The sequence below is a fragment of the Tupaia chinensis genome, unplaced genomic scaffold (genome assembly GCF_000334495.1).
Source record: "Tupaia chinensis unplaced genomic scaffold, TupChi_1.0 Scaffold000044_1, whole genome shotgun sequence".
NCBI lineage: Eukaryota > Metazoa > Chordata > Mammalia > Scandentia > Tupaiidae > Tupaia > Tupaia belangeri.
The window spans coordinates 1,487,668-1,506,919 of record NW_006159500.1 but is presented as its reverse complement, the minus strand read 5'-3'; the positions used below and the strand labels follow the sequence as shown (position 1 = coordinate 1,506,919).

The window sequence follows — 19,252 nt, the reverse complement described above, 5'->3', positions numbered from 1 at the left end:
TAACTGCTATTCCCTAACTTTTTTTTTTTTTTTTTTTTTTTAATTTGACCAGAGAGGGGACAGAACAAGAGAGTGAGGGAAAGCGAGAAAGCAAGCTTCCAGTTCTGAGATTTGAACTGCCGTCGGCCATGTGGGAGTCCAGTGCCCTACCCACCATACCACCTGCTGGCCCCACTGTCTAAGTATCTTTTAATTTAGTTTCTAGCAACATAGAGTGGTAGACTCTTCCTAATTAAGCAGGAAGAATGTTCTAAATTTTAAGCATTTCTCCTATACCTTTTCAAAAGTTTGATTCCTGTTTTTTTTTTTTAGAAATATTTTATTTAACTTTATTTATTTATTATAATTTGACCAGAGAGGGGAAGAGAGAGAGAAAGTGAGAAAGCAAAGCTACCAGGTCTAGGACTCGAAATGCAGTTAGTCATGTGGGAATGCCAGCACACTTAACCACCACACTACCCTCCAGCCTCATGATTCCTGTTATTTTATAATAAAAATAATAAAGAAGTGGTGAGTGTTAACAGAAACATTCTGCTTAATACAGCTTTATTTGTTTTTCATTTTTCTTTCTTTCTTTTTTTTTTTTTTAAAGTTTATTCATTTGACCAAGAGAGCAGAAGGGAGGGAGGAAGGGAGTGAAGGAAACAGTCACTTCCATCATGGCTCAACATGCCACAACCGCCACCCGCCCTCCATCTCCAGCCCCACTCCAGCCTTCCAGCCATTTAAGATCATAGACACATGTGAATTCATCTAGCTTGTTTCAGGTCAACCCAGAGTCGGAATCCTGGTCTGGTGGCTCCAGCACTGCAAAGTAGTACACCATGCCCAACACAGGTTTTTATTAGCAGTACAGGTGTGGGGTTTTATATTTCATGGATAGATCATCTTTTTTCTTGCAGTGGAGTGAAATGCGAGACTTTTGTGTTCCAACGTACCTTACGACTTTTGGGTTTTTGTTTTTTTGTCAGAGGGCACTTGTACCTGCAGGAGAGAGGCACAGAGTGAGGAAAAAGTGAGAAAGCACCCACTGTGAGGCATAGTCATGCCATAATCCCTTCTCCTCCATTTCTCCCCCCCTTTGGAATTTTGGATATGCACGTATATGCATCTGGTATGTTTTTCAGGTTCTAGTTCAGGAGTCAAACTATTCATCTAGCCACCTGGGATCCCACCACCTTAACCACCATGCCATCAGCTGGCTTCATGGCTTTTAAGTTGAGATGAGTTTTAGAACTATTGTAAATTATTATAACATAACTGAAAGTAAAAGCATGAAACCATAAGTTTAATAAAAAGTAAAAACTGTACTTTTTATTTTAGTGTGGCTACTGGCATACAAGCTAATTGGTTGTCTAAAGCGCATGATATTGAAAGAATCTTGAAGACATTGTATTAGATTGAATCAGTCATATGCTTTCAGTTTATAAATACATAAATAAATGATATTGTACATTTGGGTTTTTAAAGTTTTTATTATTCAGCTAAATTGACAAATAATTGTACATATTTATGGGGTATGGTGGTATTTCAGTACATATATCTAATGATCACATATCTATCACCTCAACATATGATTTCTTTGGGTGGGGAACTTTTTTTAATTTTTAACAATTAATTTTATTGCTAATATTAGTTTTTAATTTTCTGTAGGGCATGCCCACTCACCAGAGAGATAGAGAAAGTGAGAAAACAAATCACCAGGTCCAGGACTCAAACTGCAGTAGGCCATGTGGAGTTTAGTGCCTTAACCACCATGCCACCTGCTGGCTCATGGGTTGGGAACTTGTAAAATCTTCTCTTCTATCTTTTTGAAATATTTGGTAAATTTTTGTTACAGAAAGTCTCCCTGGGGTGTTAGCAAATTCTTGAACTTATCCCCTCTAGAGAAAACAAATCACCAGGTCCAGGACTCAAACTGCAGTAGGCCATGTGGAGTTTAGTGCCTTAACCACCATGCCACCTGCTGGCTCATGGGTTGGGAACTTGTAAAATCTTCTCTTCTATCTTTTTGAAATATTTGGTAAATTTTTGTTACAGAAAGTCTCCCTGGGGTGTTAGCAAATTCTTGAACTTATCCCCTATACCTAGCTGTTTTTTTTTTTTTTTTTATGTCTATGAACAAAACATACTCTAGATTTATTTATATATTTATTTTTTTATATTTCTAGAGGGAGTTTGCTCTCACCAGAATGAAACAAAGAGTGTCAGAGAGAAAGCACTCCCAAAGAGGGTATGGTCACACCTCAGTCTTTTTCCTCCATTTCTGTCTCCCATTAGGAGACATACATGTGTGTGCATGCCCAGTGGGCTCTTCATTCTGCCACAGCCCAAGTCTTGGCCAGCCACGTGGGATCCAGTTTTCGATGTATGCACTTAACCACTGTACTACAGACTAGCCCCATGTGAGAACAGCAGTTAGCGTAATGGCTACGTCACTGAACTCCCAGGTAGCCAACCACGGTTTGAGTCCTGGACCTGGTGGCTTAAACTCATGCGGGGCATGTGTGCGTGCGTGCCCAAGATCCCGAGGTGAGAATGGAGGAGAAGGAATTGCGGTGTGGCCATCCACCCGGGGGTGATTTCTCGCATTCTATCTCTCTGTCTCTGTCTTTCTGGCGAGCACATGTGCTCTATAGCAAAAACCTCAAAAAAAATTTAAGGCTTATTTAATTTTTTTATTAGTTCTCAGTATGACCAGAGAGACAGAGAGAGAAGGGACAATGAGAAACCAAGCCCCCAGGTTAGGGATTTGAACTGCAGTTCACCATACGAGAGTCCAGTGCCCCAACCACCACACCACCTGCTGGCCCTGCTAAATCAATTTTTAATAGCCAATTTTATATTCTACTTTTTAAAAAATTAGTTTATTTCATGAGAAGAAGGGGTTGGAGGCAGACAGACAGAGACTCATGGCAATATTTTATACTTTTTAGCCCTCCCACCACCCCCTCAGGCAAGTAGGACCATGAGTGCACACAAGCATACCTTGCATATTTGAGTTGATTCAAGATCTGAACCTGGGCCTCGCATGTGACTCAGTATTGCACAGCAGCATGCCACTGGTTTTCTACTTTCATTTTTTTTCTTAACTGTCCGAGTTTATGTGTACTTGCTAGAGAGAGGGCAGAAGATGGGTGAAAATACCTCAGTGCTGACCCCCCGCCCCCGCCCCCCGCCTTCCCCTGTGGGGTGTGGTCACTCTGCAGTCCTTTTCTGCTCCATTTTTCCATCCAGCCAGGACTTTGGGCAAGCACACATTTGCACCCAGTGTGTTTTTCAAAGCCATTGAGGTCAAGACTTAAATCTTGGTCAGCCATGTGGACTCCAGTACCCTTAACCATTAGGCTAGAGTCCTAGCTCTCATTTTCTTCTACTTTTTTTTTTTTTTTTAAAGGTTTTTGTATAGGAAAATGCACTCACTGGAGAGAGACAGTGAAAGGGAAAGTGAGAAACTACCCCATGGAGAGATGGCCACGACCGGACCCTTCTCTGCCATTCTCTTCCTGGGATTTTAGATACAAGCACACACGTGCCTGGCATGATTTTCAAGCTGTCAGGCCTGGGAGTCCAGTACCTTAACCACCATGCCACCTGCTGGTCCCGTTTTCTTAATGCATATTTTGTTAAACTAATAGAAATCTATAATTTGTTCACTAATATTAGAGCACTTTGGTAATATGTCCCATTAACTATTTCTATAAACTCAGATTTACTGTGGAAACACAAAAGGGTGCAAGTCTTAGTAAATTTTTTCTTAATCTGTTTAGCATTTCAGAGATGGTGACAATATACCTGATACTTTCTTCTAATGCCTCCTTAATCAAATCATTTTAAGGAAGAACAGGATTGGGAGGAAGACAGTATGATTCTCCTTTAGACATTTTAATGTCTAAACTGGAAGTAAAGATTATTGAAGGTTTGGTGTGTAATTGGTAATAAAAGACCTGGGCAGGGATGAAATATTTCAGATTCAGGGTATACTACAACAAAATATCAGAGAGATAACACTGGTAAACCCCAAAGTTTGTAGATCAGAGTAAAGGAAAACCATTGCAAAAGAAAAAGAACGTTTGGGATGAAAGAGAACCAGGAAATAGTGATGTTATAGAGGCCACGGAGCAGAGAATTTTTTTTATCTGGCATGAGTACATGAATTTCTATCCAAGATGCTCTTTTTATTTTTTTTTTAAAGATAATTCACTGTACACGTTTTATTTACAGTTTTGTGAACTGTGTTAGTATGAATGAGACTGCTTTTCTGTTTGAGCAATTTTTAACCAAAGCAAAATAGCCTAAGTAGTTTAAAGATACAAACACAGACATACTAATTCTGGTTAGGAATATAATTATGATGTTACATTTTTTTATTACCCGCAATTGTGTTTAGGAAATCACATAAACATAGATCAGTGATTTGAATGAAATGCATAAACTTGTAGCAAAGCTTTGTAGTTACAGAAAACAAAAAATAATTACCAAATAATGCACAAAATTAATGTTTACTGTACTTTTGGGTAATATGCCTGGATCCTTCGCCAATGTTACATGAGGAAATAAAACAAAACAAAAATAAAAATAGAAATAAGAATCACTAATATTATTAAGTAGGGAAATAAATAAATTAAAACCTAGTAGACATCAGCAAGAGTTCAGCAAACAGTGCTGTAAAAAAAGAAATGAAATTGCTAGAAACTGTATGCATCATAGTCTTTCCAACTAACAAAATAGGCTCTTCCATACAGTGGAACATATATTATTTTTCCCATGAAGTATAGAAATGCAAGTTCTTTTCTGCATGTTGTAGATGGGTAAAATGTGTTTGTAATGTTAATTCTACTAGTTTATTATAGAGTGGGCCAGGAATACATTTATGGATTCTGCAGATGAAGTGTACTGTAGTTCTTTGATTGGAAAAGTGGACACTAGCCAAAAATCCATCCCCTCCCCCAAAAAATGAACACAAAAGTACAAGAAAAAGGTGAATGAGACTTCTCTTCCATCCTAGCAACATTTAGATAGAAATCAAATTTAAATGCAGTCCACTCTGCTTTTGAAGAGGCTTTGGTTCAACTTCCAAATCTCAACTGCTTGACACAGTTCTCTTATGGAAATACTTAAAAGTTGTCTTTTTAAACAGCAAACCTATTTTTAGTGGTGGAGTTGCTCTTAGCAGGATAACCAATCATTATCTTTGGAGAAAGTCCCACCTCTCTTTGTATACCCTCCCTGTAAGTGTAACAGCTTTCTTGTTTCCACATTCACTAGTCGATATTGCTTTCCTACTGCCTTTTGCTCTAATATTGTCAACAACCCCACACACATCATCACTGTAGTCACTGAAAGATTTTCCGATAAGGCACAGCAGTGTTTCTAGCCAGAAGCAATCAAGGTGACTTTGTCTCTGCTGTTTGTTCAATGTAATTAGTCATCATCTTCAGCCATTTGTTTTTCTTGTCTTCACACATAGGCTCAATATCATCCTTAAAAAGTGAGTAGTCATAGCCACGCATTAAATTACTAGACAACTGAATATGGTTGTACAGAACCCAAAAGTCTTCAACAGTATCACACTTAAAGATCAGTCAAAGGTTTGTTTGCCAAGTTCTGCTTTTATCATTTTTTAAAAACTGAAGTGCTTGGGACCAGCAGTTGGCGTAATGTCTGTGTCTCTGGATTCCCATGTAGTCGATCATGGGTCGAGTCCTGGACCCATTGACTTAAACTCACACCAGTCGTGTGTGCATGCGTGCCCAAGATCCCGAGAGGAGAATAGAGGAAAAGGGATTGTGGCATAGCCATCCCCCCTGAGGGATGATTTCTCACTTTCTGTCTCTCTCTCTCTTTCTCTGTCTGTCTTTCTGGTGAACACATGACCTATAGCAAAAACCTCTCAAAAACAAAAACAAAAACAAACCTGGAGCACCATCTGTTCTGTAGAGGATGTTTAATACAGTGTTCTGGGATAACAACTTCATGATTAGATTCTGTTTTCTCCTCTTCTGAAAGTGGGAGATCCAGGGTGGAGGTGATTTCTATTTCCACAGTCACCATCTTAAATAGATCGGTCACTAAGATATTCTAAGAGGTACATATCTTAGAATATCTTAGATAGGTGAGGGCATTTGCAGGGTCAAAAAAACAAGGAGTTAAGGTCTTTTTAAATGGAGGCATTTGATAGCTGCCTGATTTGGGGAACTCTCAAATACCACAGAGTGTAGTAGACTGTTGCTTATCCAGGACCCTGGAAAATAGCAAGTAAAAATGTAGGTAATAGGAGAAATTTGTATTACATAAAACAGGTGTTATTTCACTTCACTGGTTTTTCTGTTTAAAAAAGTCCTTTTTTGAAGTATTATTTTGCTTGTGTTGATTTTTTTGAAGCTATAGTAAGTTATATATCAATACTGTATATAAACTATTTTTTAGAGGATTTTTATAGGACGTGTGCACTTACCAGAAAGACAGAGAAAGAGAAATAGAAAGTGAGAAATCACCACCTACGGGTGATGGCCACACCGCAATCCCTTCTCCATTCTCCTCTCAGGATCTTGGGCATGCGTGCACACGTGCCCGGCGTGAGTTTTAAGCCACCGTGTCCGGGACTCGAACTGTGGTCGACTACGTGGGAGTCCAGCGACATAGCCATTACGCTAACTGCTGGTTCCCTGTAATGGCTTCTAATATCATTGACTTAGCTACATAATTGTCAAGTACCATCTTATTTTTAAAAGGATAGATAGTCCTAAAATAACTCTTTTTAATTTTTGTTTTTAAGTTGCCTTGTAGAAGGAGATGCTAAGGAAGAAATACTGCAGCCACCAGAGCCTCACCCTGTGCCACCCATCTTGACGCCTTCTCCCCCTTCAGCTTTTCCAACAGTCACTACTGTGTGGCAGGATAATGACAGATACCATCCAAAGCCAGTGTTGCACATGGTTTCCTCAGAACAACATTCAACAGACCTCAACAGAAACTATAATAAATCGTCAGAACTTCCAGGAAAAAATGAATCAACTATTGAACACATAGATAAAAAATTGGAGCGAAATTTAAGTTTTGAAATTAAGAAGGTCCCTCTCCAAGAGGGACCAAAAAGTTTTGATGGAAACACACTCTTGAATAGGGGCCATGCAATCAAAATTAAATCTTCTTCACCTTGTATAATTGATAAAATCTCTAAACCACAAGAGTTAAGTTCAAAGGATCGAAAAGTTGATAATATTTCTCAGAATTCTTGTGTGGACTGCAGTGTGACACAGTTAAACAGAGCTCCAGTTACTCCATCAGAAGACTCTCAGAAGAATTCAGACACACCTCCAAGGCCAGACCACTTGCCTCTTGACGAGAAAGGACATGTAATATGGTCATTTCATGGACCTGAAAATGCCATACCCAAACCCGATTCATCTGAAGGCAAATCCTCAGATTTGCACTGCCAAACTATGAAAACTGTGAGTTCAACACCAAGCCCTACAACACAGTTTGAAACCCGTGATCTTATAGATCATCATAACAGTTCACCTCTATTCAGTGCACCCCTCAGTTTTACCAATCCTCTTCACTCTGATGACTCAGACTCAGATGAAAGGAACTCTGATGGTGCTGTGACCAAGAATAAAACTAATATATCAACAGCAAGTGCCACGGTTTCTGCTGCCACTAGCACTGAAAGCATTTCTACTAGGAAAGTATTACCAATGTCCATTGCTAGGCATGATGTAACAGGAACAATACATTCAGGTGCTGAAAAAGGTAATAAAACAGTATCTAACACTTAAATATCTTTTTACTATGTGCCAGTCACTGTTTTAAACACTTAAGCTGTATTAGTTCAGTATATTTTATTTCATACTGTAGTCTAAAACCTACAGCAAAAATTAGTTGTCTTATATACTAATTTTTTAAATAAGCTTTTATTATTACCTTAATTTTATTACATTGTATTACTAGGTTCTAAAATATTTAAGTTGTAACTAGAATTTTTTTTTTTTAACTTTTTCTACCATATTGCAGCCTTTAGTGTTTTGTGTAGGTCAAAAATGTATCTGACAAAATAATTGGATCTATAGTAATTGGAGGTGATTCAGTCACTTAAAGTAATAGTGACACAAATGTTGCAGAATAGTTTGGTTGGTCATTTAATTCATGCATGTCTCATAAACAGAAATTTTTGTTCTCTTAACTACAAAATGCTTTTTTTTTTTTAACATTTTCTTCACAAATGTTTGCAAAAAAGGTTGCTTTCAACCCTGAGTTAACCTAAAACCATTACTGTAAACTACTCATGTAGTAGTGAGTATATGTATCTAGTCATCAAAGCCATTATTTAATGACTTTAATCTTTTTTTTTGGAGAGGTTTTTGCTATAGGGCGCGTGCACTCGCCAGACAGACAGAGAGAGACATAGAGACAGAAAGCGAGAAATCACCCCCCAGAGGGGATGATCACGCCGCAATCCGTTCTCCATTCTCCTCTCGGGATCTTGGGCACGGCACGCACACGCACCCGGCGTGAGTTTTAAACCACTGGGTCTGGGACGCAAACTGCGGTCGACTACGTGGGAGTCCAGCGACATAGCCATTACGCCAACTGCTGGTCCCCATGACTTTCGTCTTTAAGCAGTCTTATTAGCATTTCAAGATAATGCTTACATTCAGTTCCCAAAATATATCAGTGGTTTTTGGAATTCCTCTTTGATCTGTTAAAAATAATCACAGATGCATTTATAGATCATAAAGTTTGAAAGCAGATGCATAAACATAAAAACCATTTACTAGTGTATTATCAGTGATCATTTACCTATTAATTAGCTTTGGTAATTGATAGTGACACATACAGACTGGTTTTTATAATGCGTAGGCAAAAAGCTAGTGTGAACTTGAAAGATGACTTTTTCTTTTGGACTCAGTATAATACCACCCATAGTGGTATGCTTTTATTTTTCCTTGCTCACACACGCTGTATTATTTTTGCCATGAGAGTGTCTCTGGTAAAGTAGAAGATATTCTAAGCTAGTTTCTTAGGTTAGAGAGTTCTATTTTCTTGATTCTCCTGTATTTTATTTGAAGGATCTTCAGAAGAGTTTGGCTAGCATGATAAATATTACCTTACCTACTTACTGTAATTTAAAACTTTTAATATCTTTTCTTCCTCAACTTAAACTATAACTGCCATGTTGTAAAACTATACAAGGAAATACATAGACAAGAAATTTTGCTTTTGTACTTTAGTATAGTATATTGTATCTCGAAATTGTTTGTCTCTTTTAAAAAATTACTACAAATAGGGGCTGGCAGGTAGTGTGGTGGTTAAAGGCCCTGGACTGCTACATGGTAGACTGTGGTTCAAGTCTCAGACCAGGCAGCTTGCTTTATCACTTTTCTCTCTCTGTCTCAGATCAAACCGGAAAATAATAATAATAAATAAAGTTAAGTAAAATAAATGTTTTTTTAAAAAATTACTAGAAATAGAATTAGGTGAGAGTAAGGATACTTGATATGATATACTAATTAAGAGTTACCATCACATGACCAATCTTTTGGTGATAACAGAAATAATTTTTTTAAAGTTATACATATTGTTACAGGAGTAGTTGAAAGCACCTGATATATACCAGTTCATTTCTGTTCTTTTGTTTTTGTTTACATTTCAAAGCAAAGATAGCTGTAAATGTGATTTCTGTTTTCCTTTTTTTTCCATCCTACCCTAACTATGTTGTTAGTTTGATATTCACTGAAGATTTTCCTGTATAGGGAACCAGCAGTTAGCGTAATGGCTATGTCACTGGACCTCCCACGTAGTCGACCGCGGTTTGCGTCCCGGACCTGGTGGCTTAAAACTCACACCGGGCGCGTGTGCGTGCATGCCCAAGATCCCGAGAGGAGAATGGAGGAGAAGGGATTGCGGTGTGACCATCCCCTCTGGGGGGTGATTTCTCGCTTTCCCTGTCTCTCTCTGTCTGTCTGGCAAGCGCACGTGCCCTATAGTGAAAACCTATCCAAAACAAAAAGATTTTCCTGTATAAATGATGTTTGCTCTTACATAATTACAAGTGGTCCTATCTTTGCCATCTTGTTAATTATTTACCTTGTATGTTATTTATAGGTTCTTTGTTTTTCATATTATAAGCTATTTATTTTATAGATTACTTACCTTGTAGAACCATTGGCACAAGAATTAGGGGTTTTTTGTTTGTTTTAGACCTTGTTGATGTATTAATTGATTATGTGCTGATACCTGAATAATTTTGTGTTTATTTTTGCATTTTTAAAACTGATTCTCCTAGATACTTATGATATGAATGTTTAGAATTTCAAAAAAGCCCTCTGATTTTGTTTCGATGACATGTTGTTAGTTTTTAATAATTTTTCTAACTTTTATGTATTTAATTTAGATTTTGATGTTAGTGAAGATTCACCTCCTCCCCTACCTGAAAGAACTCCTGAATCTTTTGTATTAGCAAGTGAACATAGTGAGTGTTTTTCAGCTTTTACATTTACTTCATACTCTATAATTAATAAACTCTGAAAACCATTGCTGATTTTAATCTAGTAGCTATTGAGTTGCATAATTCAATTCAGAAATAGATTTGAATTGATACTGACAATGCTTTTAATTCTGCTTGAAAAATACTTTAGTATATTGTGATTGCTGAAATGGCTAAAATGGCTGCATTTATGTTACTAGAATTCAGTTAAATGCAGTTAAAAATATATTTGCAATTTAGTGTCTTTCATTTATTAAAAGTAGCACTTATTTATGAAGACATTAATGGTTTCATTTGGTGCCAGTTTAGGTAAGTAGACATTTAAGTTGGGCTTGGGTGGGTATCATGGAATTGGTATTGAGAAGATACTGCAGATCACTAAAGTATCAGTGAGAACTAGGGACCAGCAGTTGGCGTAATGGCTATGTCGCTGCATTCCCATATAGTTGACCACGGTTCAGGTCCCAGACCCAGTGGCTTAAACTCATGCTGGGCGCCTGTACATGTGTGCCCAAGATCCCGAGAGGACAATGGAGGAAAAGGGATTGCAAAGTGGCCATGCCCCCTGGGTGGGGGGGGTAATTTCTTGCTTTCTGTCTCTATCTCTCTAGCAAGCGCATGCGCCCTATAGCAAAAACAACCTCTCAAAAAAAAAAAACAAAAAACAAAACAAAAAAAAAACAGTGAGAACTAGGAAAAATTACATTTCAAAGCATTGATGATGTACTTCTCATTAACCCTCAAAAAAAGAGCACAAAAACAGCTCGAATGTATTTACGGTGTCTTATGTTCAGTGCAGGTGTTCACTAGTCTAATGAGAGTTACATGTTACCAATAGATTAATTTTGACTGATTTTATAAGTGTTAAAAACAGTGAAGCAGTAGACTTTAAATCTGTCACATTTTCTGAATTCATTTAGTTAAATTTAACAAAGGCAACTTAAAGGAATTTCCATGAATCAATACAAACTACAAAATTTTAAAGGAAATAATTATTTCTAAAATCCTCTAGGATCTGTTTACTTTAATGCAAGGAAATTTCAAGAATTAAAGATGTTAATTTTAATTATAAAATTTCATTTTTCTCAGATACACCTGTAAGATCTGAATGGAGTGAACCTCAAAGTCAGCAATGGTCCGAACAGAGAAAGTCTGAAGTGAGTCCTTTTGAGATTAAAATGCCTATTTTGTTTCGTGTAACTTGTCTTCCAGTTGATTTTACAGTAACGCATCCTAGGCCATTAAATATAGTTTGTAATTTTGGGTGAGCATTTTTGTGCTAAGATTTCAGATAAAAAAATAACCTATATAAAATGTGGGATCTGGATTCTTTTTTTTTTTTGGCTAGAGTATACATGAGTTTGCCAGAGAGACAGAAAGAGAGGAGGAAACACTGTCCCATGGGGAGTCCTCACTCTACAATCCCTTTTCTTCCATTTCTCCTTTGGGATTTTGGGTATGCACGTGCACCCAGTGCATTTCTCAAGATTCGGGGTCCAGGTTTCGAACTGTGGGGTCAACCAGCCATGTGTGGAATCCAGCTATCTAAACCACCAGACCACAGAGTCAGCCCAAGATCTGAATTTTTTTTAATAGGTAACCTTATCAATATATTGCTATCATTTCAGAGTATTATTTTCTCAAGCTGCTTTTGAAATTTGTAAATTATACAATTTTCCAAATCATTTTGGAAGTAGGAATGAAGCAGAAGTTAATATTTTCAGCGCCAGGCCTTTAGCCTAGTGATTGGAGGAGCCAGATCCTACATGGCTGACCACAGTTCAAATCTTAGCTCTAAGTGGCTTCAGAAACATATCAGGCACATGTATAAGCATGTCCCAAATCCTGACAGAATGGAGAAGAGATTTTACTGTGACTATGCCCATCGGGAGGTGTTCTACCCCATCCTCCCATCTTTCCCTGGCAAGTGCACATACACTCTAGGGATTAAACTAAATATTTTCAGGGTCATAGTACTTTCCTAGGTTTTGTTCCCCATCATGAACACTTAGCACATAGTTCCTCCCTTTGGTTTTTCTAGTGCTTGGGATTTCTTTTACAGTTAGGAAATGTTTGCATGGGAAAGCCCTTTTGTTGTTTTAATATGGTAGAGGGTGTGCGCACTCATCGGGGAGAGACATAGAGGGAAGTGAGACATCCCACCCTATGGGTTATGGTTATGCTGCTATCCACTCTCTTCCATTTCTCCTTCCTTTTAAGGATTTTGAGCATGAACTCATACATTCTCAGTGTTTTTTTCTAGCCGCCTGGTCCAGGACTTAAACCATGGGCCAGCCATGTGGGATCCAGCCACCTTGGCCACCAGGCCACAGCCTGGTCCAGAAAATAATCATTTTTTGATCAACATTAATTTTTTTCATATTTTCCCCATATCTTAATATCCCTGAAATCAGGTATATTTTACATTAAAAAACATTGTGATACAGCTTAAAATGACTTAAAATCATGATAACACATGATATGTTTTTTTTTCCCCATATGTTTTATAATCAGTGATTAAGTAGATAAAATATGGTACATGGCTAGCAAAATGCAGCTGTGTGAATGTTCCTTCATGTACAATAGCAGCTCCTGCCTTTTTATTTCCATCTGGAAACTTGTACTTCCAGTGTAAAACAGTTTTAAAAATGTCTAAGAATAATTGAAAACAATAGTATTTTTGTTAACCATAATACAGAAAATCTCTACAGACCTTGATTTCTTGGAATAGACATACATAACAGACCAAACTTTCAATTATTTGTTATGTAAAATGAATGTATTATAATAGCTACTAAATGTCTTTCTAACAGGGCTCGATAACCCCTGGAAATGAAAAATGTGGTAAGTTACTAGATTTTTTTTTCTTTTCTGTGTAGATTTTATACATTAATTTCTATAAAATAGCATGTCTCGTGGTATATGCTACTTACTTGGTCATTTTTATATGTGAAAATATCTAGGATAACTCTTCCAGAAGCTTAACTAATTTATGTAATCCTTCTGAATTAAATACTACCACCAGATATTACTGATCTCAAAAATTATGAGAGCACCTATTCGTAGTTACAGACTAATGGGAAGTTATTTTTAAAAAGATATTTTCCTATAATTTATTTTCTGTTGTTTACAAAAACTCCTAGATAATTAGATCCTGACTGGAATAAATGTCCCAAATTTACCTAGATGGTGGGATTGGGTTGATAAAAATCAATTATTTTAGAAATCTTTCTTTTAGGGTTTTTACATTTATTTGTAAAGTCAAATAAATTTGTATAGCTCAGAGTTACAGTGCCAAGTTAGAAAATTTTTCTATCGTGTTACTTTTACTGTCTTACTAAAATAGGTCAGATTGGGATTAGCAGATGGAGTAATGGTTACGTTGCTGGACTCCCCCACATAGTCGACAACTGTTTGAGTCCTGGACCCGGCGACTTAAAACTCATGCTAGGTGCATATGCTTGCATGCCCAAAATCCCAAGAGGAGAATGGAGGAGAAGGGATTGCTGCATGGCCATCCCCCCTGGGGGGGTCATTTCTTGCTTTTTGTCTCCCTCTGTCTTGCTGGTGAGCACACATGCTCTTTAGCAAAAATCTGTTTTAAAAAATTAGACCAGGTTATCAATTTTATAAGTTCCTGATTGTGTAAGCAACTCAGCAAACATCTTAGCCTATATAATTCCTTCACCTATCATTTCCGCCTTTCCCCTCTGTTCCCCTTCAGCTCTTTTCTTATAAATATGTCATGGATCTTGATCTAAGGGGGGTCTATTTCATCTTATAAATTCTATAACTCTCTCACTCTCTCTTCCTTTAGTCAACACTTTAGAATTAAAAATAGTAGAAGTTTTAGAACTAAGCCCACCTGGATTAGAATCCCATTTTTGTAATTTTATTTACTGTGTGACATTGAGCAAGGTACTCATTGAGACTCAGTGCTTTTTACCTATGAAATGGACAAAATGGTACCTACCTCAGAAGATTGTTACAAAGGTTTCATTAAATTCAGCAACTTATGTAAAGTATGAAACAACTATACTTGACACATGAAAAGCACTGAATTGTTATTATTATCTATTTTATTACTGTTACTGTTGGCGTTCTGGATCTTTCATTTTCAAAAAGTCTTTTGACCCCTTCCTTGTTTCTCTTTCTGCTCTCTTTTTTTTTTTTTTCCTGCTGTATCCAACCTGAATACCATTCTTATCACTCTAGTGAGAGTTATCTTCAACTTTTTTGTTCCTAATTCCTTTACCATTTTATTATCTCTCTCGAGATTACTGAATGCTGAGGGGGACTGTCACTCAGTTTTACAGGTTAAACCTATAATTCTGGGTTTTCAACCTTAGCTGAGCCCTCAGCATTCATTACTTGCTTCTTTTATGTGTTCTAGTTGATTCTCCATTTCCATTTTATTAAACATCAGAATAATATTAAAAATGAGTGTATTTATTTGTCTCTTCTATTAGACTGGAAATTGGCAGTCTATAGCCTATGGGCCTAATTTTGCCTTTTTTTTTTTCTTTTTTTTTTTATTTAGCTTTTAGTTTTTGTTTTGTTTTGTATGCCCTTGACTTGAACAAATAGCTTTTATTTATTATTATTTCTTCAATTTGGTATAGCGTGTGTGCACTTCCTGGAGAGAGATGGGAGAGAGAGGAGATGAGAAAACACCCCCCTCCTCCCCCCGAGGAGAATGGCCACACTGAAATCCTATCTCTTCCATTCTCCTCTTGGGATTTTGGGCACGCATACATACCCAGTGCGTTTCTCAAGCCACTGGGTCTAGAGCTTGATCTGCACTGTCAGCTGTGCAGATCAAGGGATCTAGCTGCCTTAACCACCATGCCATGAGCTGGCCCAGCTTTTACATTTCAAAAAAGCTGTTTTTTGATAAAAATGGAGGGGCCAGCTGGTGGTGTGATTGTTAAGGTGGCTGGATCCTATGTGGCTGACTTCATGGTTCAAGTCTGGACCCTGGCTTAAAAAACACCCAAAGGGGGACTCCCATGTAGTAGACCGTGGTTTGCGTCCCAGACCTGGTGGCTTAAAACTCACGCCGGGCGCGTGTGTGTGCATGCCCAAGATCTCGAGAGGAGAATGGAGAAGAAGGGATTGCGGCGTGGCAATCCCCCCTGGGGGGGTGATTTCTCTCTTTCTGTCTCTCTGTCTTTGGCAAGCGCACATGCCCTATAGCAAAAACCTCCCCTCCCCCCCCCAAAAAAAAAAATCACCCAAAGGAGAAGGGATTGCAGCTTGGTCATCCTCCCTGAGGGTGTTTTTTCACTTTTCTTCTCTCTGTTAAGTGCAAATACCCTATAGGAAAAACTGAAAAAATTAAAAATAAAAAGACAGACCTGGCTGTGGTAGAGCATTCTGGGCATTATTGCTTGATAGGCTGAGACCACATGGGATACCCAGGCTTGATTCCCGGCCCATCCTAAAAAGCCTGCATAATGATGGATGTTTTTAGTCTCAGTTACTCAGGAGGCTATGACAGGAGGACTGTGACTGTGTAGCCAGCATGGGCAACACAGCAAGAGCTTGTCTGAAAGAGCTGAGCATAGTAGTTTACACCTAAGGTTTCAAACTCAGAAGGCCGAGGCAGAAAGAACACAGACACAGACCCTGTCTGTAACACCACACACACACACACACACACACACACACACACACACACAGACAAGCTAGCAAAACCAAAGACAAAGATTTTATATGGCTTACAAAGCCTAAATATTTGTTCTCTAGTCTGTTCTCTGTTCTTATTTTTTATAAATGCCTTGAGGAAAAAGATTATGTCTTATTTGACTTTTATTAATACTTCAGTTTCCAGAAGGATTCCTCATAGAAGTATAGGAGAATGTGATAAAGGTTGTGAAAGAATGAATGAATCATAGTATTTTCTTCTGTTACTAATTGTATACATTAATAATTTAATAAATAGCTACAATTCAGATAATGTAAAAATATTAAAGAAAGAATTACTACTTTTGAGGGCAGATAATCTATTAATTATGAACTTGTTTGCCATTAATTTCCATATAAAGCCATTTTAGTGGAAATAATTGCCTTAAATATAAGTACTTTAAGGAAATATAAAATTTTAAGATCCAGATTTACAGTAAGAATGGAGTGAGACTCTTCACACTGCAAAAGTATACACTGCAGATTTCTAGGTGTCCTCAAGAACAACTGACTTGATTTCCTGTATTACCCTTATATTTACACTTATTTGGTCCTCTAAAATCTGTGTTCATGAGTGAAAGTTTGCTCTTTCAACTCGCTGTCCACATTAAAAAGTTTAGTTCTACACAGTGTTGCAAAAGATGGTAATTAACAAGGATGTTTTGCATTTTAGATCATCCAGCCGGAGTTATTCACACAGAAACTTGTACAGAAGGTCCACCTACTTTCAGTGACAAGAAAGATAAAATATCAGAAAGTCCAACAGAAGCCACAGATATTGGTAATTTGTTTAATAAATAATTTTAAAAGTTGAAGTAAGTAGTTAATACTGACAAGAATGAGTAAAGATCATTTGTCGGTACCAGCAGATGACACAGTGGTTAAAGTGCTGGACTCCCAGTTGGCCAACCACAGTTCAAGCCTCAGACCTGGCGGCTTGAAACTCATATCAAGGGCACATGTGTGTGCCCAAAATCCTGAGATGAGAACAGAGAAGAAGGGATTGTGGTACAGCCATCCCCCTGGGGGATGATTTCTTGCTTTTTGTCTTTTGGGTGAGCACACATACACCCTATAGCAAAAATATCTCTCTTAAAAAAAAATTTTTTTTAAAGATCATTTGTCATTTTTTCTGGATATTCTTACAATAGTCTGTCAAGCTCTATACAATGACTTAATTCTGGTTCTGAAATTATACTTGGAAGAATAAAACATGTATGATAAAAATTGCTTTGAATCAATCATCAAATAATAATTCTGTTCTTCATGGAGACTAAAAACTAAAATATAAAGGACCATCCCATGGCCTGGTGGTTAAGAGAATCAGATCCCACATGGCTGACATTAAGGTTCAAGTACTGCAGCTTAGAAAAAACACACTAGGTACACATGTATGCATACCCCAAATCCCAAAAGGGATAGAGAAACAGAGAAGGAAGTGATTGCAGTGTGACCATCCCCCAGTGAGTAGTGCTCTCTCGCTCGCTCTCTCTCTCTCTCTCTCTCTCTCTCTCTGTCTTCGGTGAGTACATGTGCATTCTGGCAAAATTAAAACAAAAAACAAAAAATAAATGAACATCAGGTATATAAACACATCTTTTGTGTTGGAAGGAGTAAAATATCTTAAAATATTTTTCTCATGACAGAATTGATTTTAAGCATAATATTTTTAAAAGAAGTAATATTTTCAATTATCCTAAACAGATTTACCATTGTTTTATATTATAGTTTCATTTGTTCGAGATTCTAGAGTTCCTTGTAGAAATGTATTTATTCTAGAAAGTGAGGATGTCTGACAGACATGGTTCTGTGTAAAAATGTTTCTAAACAGTGACCAAATATTCTGGTGTGTTCTGACTATAGGTTTTGGTAATCGCTGTGGAAAACCCAAAGGACCAAGAGATCCACCTTCAGAATGGACCTGATTCAGGGAGCTAAAAGACACTTTCACTTATACTGGAAAATTTAAGTGCCACTGAAAGCCAGGTTTATGGTATTCCATCTTTAAAATGTGGGACTAACAGCAGTGTAGATTGTTACCTTAATATTTTTTTTTGCTGGGATCATCTACCTGCCTTATACTACGCTTAGGAAAAAGTATTACATATGGTTTATTTTGTAACTTCAAGTATTATTGCCTTAATGTCTCTTAACCCTGTTACACGCTGCTTGTAGACATGTTAATATAGTAATACTTTTATGAGTTTAAGGACTACATGAGTTTAAGGACTACTCTTTTGCTGTTTTATCATGTATGCATTATTTTGTATATGTACAGGGCAAGTAGATATATAATTTGATAAAGTTACCGTCATAAAATATTATTAACAGAAGATGTAAGAAATTTCTGCATGGTCTAAATCTTTGTGTACCTTATTTGTAAATTATTTGCCCTGAAGTTTTAGAAAATAGTTTCTGAATTTTAAAATTGCTGGATTCATGCAGCCAGCATTACAGGTTACCAGAGATCAAAGATTGTAATAATAATACATTTTGTAAATTGTAAGCAAAAAGTTATTTTTATATTATATACTGTCTAATTGTTCATCCTAATTGTTCTTGTTTTCACCTAGTCATGGAGATTCAGTAAGTGCCTTGGAACAATATTGAATTCTCTTAGCTTGTGTGTGTTACTTTAATATTTGAACTCAACTGGGATTAGAAGACTATCAAAATATATGTATGTTTCAGGATATTTGACCTGCCATTAAAAAAAAAACAAACAATTTTATAGTGCCTACTTGTTGTCATGGTTTTTCTTTCTTCATTTTTAGGAAATCATTCTTCAGAGTTACCATCAGGCTTATTGCTTACTCAGTCTTTAAGTCGTGAGTATTAATGGGGTTTAATCTCAATAGGGAGGGAGATAGGGAGGCATGTTCAGAAAACAAGGCTTTGCAGTTCTAAATGCCTACCCTTGAGTCAGCCCTAGATCCTAGGGCCTTCTCATATTAGTTCATTGGGAAAGTCATGATGTCTGTTTTCTGTGCAAAAATGCATTACCATTTCCTCAACAACCCAATATTTAGACTACAAAGATTTTAGTAGAACACCAAATAAAGGTCAAGTTGGGAATGA

At 37.2% G+C, this 19,252-nt stretch overlaps 1 protein-coding gene, 1 long non-coding RNA gene and 1 pseudogene across 5 annotated transcripts in view; 1 reads left to right on the top strand and 2 right to left on the bottom strand.

The window, feature by feature from the left end:
- The window catches only part of PTPN12 (protein tyrosine phosphatase non-receptor type 12), a 125,515-nt gene extending 106,613 nt beyond the window's left edge, over nucleotides 1–18,902 (top strand). For 3 of the 4 annotated variants that reach the window (XM_014589368.2, XM_006140774.3, XM_027773345.1), the window contains 6 exons: nucleotides 6,779–7,755; nucleotides 10,397–10,474; nucleotides 11,579–11,646; nucleotides 13,303–13,333; nucleotides 16,848–16,955; nucleotides 18,038–18,902. In XM_014589368.2, coding sequence (XP_014444854.1) covers nucleotides 6,779–7,755; nucleotides 10,397–10,474; nucleotides 11,579–11,646; nucleotides 13,303–13,333; nucleotides 16,848–16,955; nucleotides 18,038–18,099 — 1,324 coding nt within the window. In that variant the 3' untranslated portion in view covers nucleotides 18,100–18,902. The remainder of the gene's footprint in view (nucleotides 1–6,778; nucleotides 7,756–10,396; nucleotides 10,475–11,578; nucleotides 11,647–13,302; nucleotides 13,334–16,847; nucleotides 16,956–18,037) is intronic. The other variant, XM_006140775.3, reaches the window with a different exon arrangement.
- On the bottom strand, nucleotides 600–6,274 carry LOC102467946 (uncharacterized). The gene is made up of 3 exons (XR_001370664.2): nucleotides 5,918–6,274; nucleotides 2,989–3,115; nucleotides 600–984 (listed from the first exon to the last, which is right to left on the bottom strand). It is a non-coding gene; the product is annotated as an uncharacterized LOC102467946 (long non-coding RNA).
- On the bottom strand, nucleotides 3,593–5,642 carry LOC114008447 (eukaryotic translation initiation factor 4E pseudogene; annotated as a pseudogene).
- Nucleotides 18,903–19,252: the final 350 nt, after the last annotated feature.